The sequence below is a fragment of the Helianthus annuus genome, chromosome 3, assembly GCF_002127325.2.
Source record: "Helianthus annuus cultivar XRQ/B chromosome 3, HanXRQr2.0-SUNRISE, whole genome shotgun sequence".
Lineage (NCBI taxonomy): Eukaryota > Viridiplantae > Streptophyta > Magnoliopsida > Asterales > Asteraceae > Helianthus > Helianthus annuus.
In genome coordinates, this window is record NC_035435.2 from 128318000 (window position 1) to 128324493 (window position 6494).

Here is a 6494-nt window from a genome sequence, read left to right on the forward strand (position 1 = left end):
TAAGCCGACCCCTGCTCCCCACGATATCCGGCAAAGGCTCCGGAGTGCCAGCGGACAGAAGCCCCCTCCTTCGTCGAAAGCTGTTTCCGATCTTCCCCCTGTTGGAGTCAAGGGCTCCTTGTCTAAACACCTGAGGTCTTCAAGTCTTGTGAGTGCACCTTTGTTGGTAAGTCTCTTTTTTCCCGTTCTCTTTTTTCTACCTTTGTTTTGCTTTTGATGTTCCTCTTTTTTGTTATACAGGGGAGTTCTCATGATCCCATAGAAATCCCTGCTGGTCCCTCATCTTCCCGTGTTCGGGATAAGACTTCAGAGGTGGGTATAGCTCGTTTTTCCTCAGCTTTTGAACTTTCACCTTCCCATGCTACGGGGACCAGTAAACCCACTCTCCTTGAAGGTCCTACTCATCGATCCCCTTTGGCTCCTCTGTTTGCTGATGCTATCCCTCTCACATATGTTCCCAAATGGGAAGTATCTCATTCTTCAGTGATAGGGACTCCTGAGGCTACTAGGGACTTTCTTACTCATGTTGTTCCTCCCTCCCATAAGTATGTGAACTCCGCTTTGAGGGATGATCTTTTCGAGGATCAGTATAGCATGTCCCTTTGTGATAGCTTTTTCAGGGGTGCTGGTATGCTGCAGCGGATTGATGATTTAAGGAGGGCGAATGAAGGACTCAAGGCTGAGCTCAAGACCTCCCTATCTGTTGCTGCCGAACTTAGATGCCAAGTGGTCGAAGCTGAGAGGAAGTTGCAAGAGGAGAAGGTATATAGCCCTTCCTCTTCCCCCTTCCCCCCCCCCTCCCTTTTTTTGTACCTTTCAAATTGATCTTTGGGTTGTTTGTAATGCTTCCTGTCCAGGGGGCGGGGGCCATGTTGGAGCAGAGGAAGCAAGCTTGGGAGAGGGAGATGGCGGTGCTGGTGGAGGAGAAGGAGGAGCTGGTTGCTGAGTTAAACATTTGAAGGAAGTTGGCTCAGTTTCCCATGAGCAGTTGAATACCATGTATGCAGATTATGGGATAACTTCTGATGATAACCAGCGGTTGGCCAGGGAGAAACATTGGTTGATCACTGAAGGATTTGGAGCCTTCCTTTCCGCCGTCTCTCAGTCAGATGAGTTTAAGAGTGGCTTGGAAGAGGTATATAGGGCTTACCGGGATGTTGGCTACCAGGCTGGGCTGAAGGATGGTTATGCTTATTCTGCTCAGGGTCTGGGTAGGAAGGAGACTCCGTTGTACAACTCCAAGGCTAAGAAGAAATTATCCAAGCTGGATGAGGAGTTTGGGAGCAAGACCCCGGCTATTCTGAAGAAGATCCTGGAGCATCCTATGATATCGATAGATGAACTGAAAGCCCTGTTTTCCTCTGCTGGTCCTTCCTCTCCACCATCTTTGCCTGGGGATGCCCCCCAGTGATTTATAAACATTTGCTTTTTTCGATATGGTTGTATCCTGAATAACTACTTTCCCTAGGAGACTTTAAACTTTTATGTGTTTGGAAGGGGAACCTTCGTGTAGGGGTTCTCCTTAGCATCTAATCGTATGACTTATGACCGTATGCTGTTATCCTGTCTCTTGCTTGCCTGTTGTTGTGTTTGTTGTTTTGCAGGGACCTTTGCCTAGGATCAAGCTGGTGTCTTGCCGAGGATCTTTGGGCCGTTTTGCAGGAAGTTGTGCTTTGGTCTTTTTTGGTTGATCTCGTTGTGTTTTGTTGCCTTGTATTTTAGTTGTTTTTTGCCGACGTTATTAAGGCTTTTCCTTGTACATTTGTTCTGTAAATGAAATAAAGGATGATCTCTTTTTGTAGTTTTGTTTACAAAAATGTGTTATACTTGTGGTTTGCCTGATAAACCAGGATTGTCTGTTCGAGGCCAATCATAGGACAAGTTTATAATGTGAGATTATGTTTTTGGTTTGTTTTGTCCGCTTTCTTTGGGTTAGCTAGACCCTATTTTTCCCCACGGCTGGGCTTTTGGCATGTTTGATATACCTTGTACACGTGTGTTTACTTATTAGTTAGGTTTTATAGTGTTTCTAGGCACGTCTGCCTAGATATAATACCAGCTATTTTGTCAAAAGAGGACATGCTAATCATCCATTTTTCGTTCACTTGGGGGATTTAACTTCTCAACATAAGTTGTTACAAAATATCTGTCCTTGGGGGCGAACCCCAGACTATCAGTTAAATATTACAAAAGTGGCTCCTTGGCCGTTTTTTTCGGGGGCTTACCCCTCATATGTGGTACTTTCTAAGTTGCATGAGGTTCCATGTCCTGAGGACCTCCTTGCCTTGGAGTGTTTCCAATTTGCAGCTCCCTTTGCCGTTTGCCCATATGACTCGGTAAGGCCCCTCCCAGTTGGGGCCTAGCTTTCCGGTGTTCTCTTGTAGGCTGGCTTCATTTGCTCTTAGAACCAAATCCCCTGGGACGAGGCTGAGCTTTTTCATCTTGGCGTTGTAATAACTTTCCAGCTGCTTCTTGTATTTGGCCTCCCTGATTGCTGCTACTTCTCTTCTTTCTTCCAAAAGGTTCAGATTCATCCGGAGGTCCTGCTCATTCTCCTCCTCCCTGAGCTTCATTCGAGCAGTTGGGGATCCTATTTTAGCCGGGATGACAGCCTCCGTCCCGTAAGTTAAACTGAAAGGAGTCTCCTCGTTGCAATCCGTAGGAGTGGTCCTATATGCCCATAACACAAATGGTAGTTCTTCCAGCCATCCTTTTTGCTTCCACCCGAGTCTTCCTTTCATTCCCTTGATAACACTTTGATTGGATCTTTCTACTAATCCATTGCTTTGAGCGTGGGTGACGGAAGTAAACACCTGTTGTATATGCATCTGTTCACACCAGGGTCTGAAGGGCCTTCCAGCAAATTGGACGCCGTTGTCACTTACCAACTCCTTTGGGACCCCGTATCTACAGATGATGTTGTCTAGCACAAATCGCCTCATCTGTTCTCCGGTTATTTTTGCTAAGGGTCTTGCTTCTATCCACTTAGTAAAATAATCGATGGCAACCACCACATACTTGACCCCTCCTGGGCCCTCCGGGAATGGCCCTATTATGTCGATGGCCCACTTTTGGAAGGGCCAAGATGTTGAGACGGATATCATTGGATGCTTGTGTCGATAAGTCATGGGTGCATGTACCTGGCAATTGTCACATTTTTTAATCTCCTCGGAAGCTGTCTCGTACATTCGAGGCCAATAGAACCCGGCATTCATTGCCTTTGCTACTACCGTCCTTGGCCCCGAATGCATTCCACAAATCCCTTAATGTATTTCCCTGATCACATACTCAGCCTCTTGCATGTCAACGCATTTCAGGGACGGGCCCAGGTATGATCTTCGATACAGCTCCCCATCAATCAACTCATACTACAGGGCCTTGACCCTCACTTTTCTGGGTGCCCCATCCCCCTCGGGTAAAGTCCCGTCTCTGAGGAACTTTACAGTTGGTGTCATCCACGTTTCTTGTGCATTTTCGACCGCAGCCACCTCCTCTGCGCCGAGGGAGGGGGTGGCCAGGACTTCTACTTTGACTTCTCTTGCCAGGTGATCAAATGCTACTGAGGCCAACTTACTGAGGGCGTCAGACTTTCTGTTTCTCCCGCGGGGGATGTATTTTAGCTCGAAGGTTTCGAATGCTTCAGCCATTTCTTTTGCTTTAGCTACATATTGAGCCATGGTGCTGTCTTTGGCTTCGTACTCTCCCTGATACTGTTTGACCACCAGCTGAGAGTCGGTGCTAGCTTCTACGTTCTTTGCTTTCATCTTTCTTGCTAGCCTCATCCCTGCTAAAAGGGCTTCATATTCCGCGGTATTGTTGATGTTTTCGAAGTCCAGTCTTATGGCATAAGTTAACTCAACCCCTTCAGGACTTATCAAGGTAATGCCTGCTCCACTCCCTTCTTCACTGGAAGCTCCATCTGTGAATATCTTCCATACAGCCTTGTCTTCCTCCTCTTTTTCTTTTCTTTCCAAGGCTTCCCATTTTAGGAGTTTTTTTTCTTCATCCTCCGGAACTTCTGCTAAGAAATCAGCCAGTATTTGTCCTTTCATGGCTGTCCTGGGTTTGAACTCAAAGGAATGTTCTCCCAATTCAATGGCCCATTTAGCCAATCGTCCTGACAGCTCTGGCCTCCTGAGCACCTTTTGGAGGGGCTGATCGGTCATCAAGGTGATCTTGTGTCCTTGGAAGTACCTCCTGAGCCTTCGAGATGCAAAAACAAGGGCCAATGCTAACTTCTCCAGTGGCATGTAACGTTCCTCGGGACCTTTAAGTGTTCTACTGATGAAGTATATTGGTATCTGCTTTCCCTCCCGTTCTACCATCATAACTGCACTTATGGTTGTCTTCGAGGCGGATAGGTATAGGAGCAGATGTTCCCCGGGGACTGGGGTGGCTAGGGTTGGGAGTTGACAGATGTAAGTCTTCATTTCTTGGAAAGCAGCCTCTGTTTCAGAGGTCCATTTGAACCTGTCTGTCTGAAGGCAGTCCTTCAGCACCTTCATGAAGGGAGGGACCTGTCGGCTACCTTTGATAAAAAACGATTCAAGGCAATTAGCCTTCTGTTCAGCTGTTGGATGTCTTTTAGGGACTTGGGGGATCTCATTTCGGCCACGGCTTGGGTTTTTTCTGGGTTAGCTTTGATTCCGCCTTTGGTAACCACTACCCCCAGGAACTTCCCCTCTTCTACCCCAAAACAGCACTTCCCTGGGTTCAGTTTCATGTTTACATCTTGCATGGTACGGATAGTTTCAGCTATATCATCTATCATGGCTGCCTCGGTCAAGCTCTTGACGACAATGTCATCGACGTACACCTCCAAATTTCGTCCTCGTTGCTCCATGAAGAGGGTATTCATTAACCTTTGATAGGTGGCCCCGGCGTTCTTGAGACGGAAGAGAATTTTAGTATAACAAAATGTCCCTTCGTCTGTGATAAAGGCTATTTTTTCCTCGTCTTCTATCGACATCTGTATCTGATGATAGCCTTTGTATGCATCTAAAAAGCATTTCAGGGGGTATTGCGACAAGGAGTCCACCTGTACGTCTATCTCTGGGAGGGGGTAGCAGTTCTTGGGACATGCTTTGTTCAGATCCTGAAAGTCGATACACATCCTCCATCCCCCGTCTTTCTTTTGAACCATAACTGGGTTTGCGACCAGGATGGATACTTTACTTCCCTGACTATTCCGGCTCTGAGCAGCTTCCTGGTTTCCTCGCAGGCAGCCCTTCTTTTGCTGGGGCCCATGCTCCGCTTCTTTTGTTTGATTGGCTTTGCCCAGGTGTAAGTATTGAGTCGGTGTTCAGTTAAGCTCCTTGGGATCCCTGTTATATCTCCGTGCTGGAACGCGAATACATCTATGTTGAGAAGGAGCAACTCCTTAAGGGCACTTTTACACTTGTCGCTTAGGTGACTCCCTACTTTAATCATCTGCTCTGGGAACCTGTCACAAAGGACCCATTCTTCGACCCCCTCCTTCCCGGGTGCTTCCCCCTCAGACACCGAAGAAACTACTTCATATGAGGATTTTACCCAGGCCAAGCCCTTTGGTGTCTGGAATACTAAGGCTCCGTGTGGGGTGGATGCCTGTGCTTGTAAATCTCCAATTCCAGGCCTTCCCAGTATAGCGTTGTATTTTGAGGGTGCTCGGACCACTGTGAAAGTTAGGTTTATAGTTCTAACGCGGTCCCCTACCCCAACCGTGAATGGGAGTCTGATTTTTCCCAAGGGGTGCAACACACTATTGTTGAATCCTACAAAGGGGATAGAGTCTTCTTCGAGCCGGTCTCTTACATCCCTGTCAAATCTGAGGAAACAATGCTCATATATTACTTCAACTCCGGATCCCCCGTCCACATGTATCCGGGATACCTTGTGACCAGCTATTATGGCTGAGATGTTGAGGGGGAGTCGTTGCACTTTGTTTTCCTCCAAGTGTGGCATGAGGATGGGAGCTCTCATGCAGTCTGGGGAGCCCAGGATTCTGGCTTTTACACTTCGGGTAGTATCAAATTCATTTCTCCTTCTAATCATATCTACATCTGCCCTCCCAGGCTCCCTTGCATCTTTTCCTTTGTGATCCCCTCCTCCCTCCTTAATTTCCTTAACCAAATGGGCCAGTCTTCCCGTTTTCACTGCGACCTCTATTTCTCTTTTTAGGTACATGCAGTCATCTGTTTTGTGGCCAAACCCTTTGTGGAAATCACAATATTCGCTTCGTTGGGCCTTTTGGCCCAGGTTGTCACACCCCAACCAATGGCGGAAACATCGGGATGAGACGAAGTGTGAAGATTGCTAGAGACATCATAACGCTATTTGTGACAATATTTAGAAATTCCAAATTTCATTTCATTTCATAACTTCAAATAGTCAACATTACAAGAAATTCAAATACAACAAGTTTAACATAACAACATGATAACATAACAAAATTTGATACAACATATTAAACCCTAACGTCTATATGTGTATCTAGGCATCAACGCTACTTCTTT

General features: G+C 46.7%; 1 protein-coding gene across 1 annotated transcript; it reads right to left on the reverse strand.

The window, feature by feature from the left end:
- Window positions 1–3368: 3368 nt before the first annotated feature.
- LOC110883510 lies at window positions 3369–4505 on the reverse strand. The gene has a single exon (XM_022131241.1). It carries the CDS (start codon window positions 4503–4505, stop codon window positions 3369–3371), a length of 1137 nt encoding a protein of 378 aa, XP_021986933.1.
- Window positions 4506–6494: the final 1989 nt, after the last annotated feature.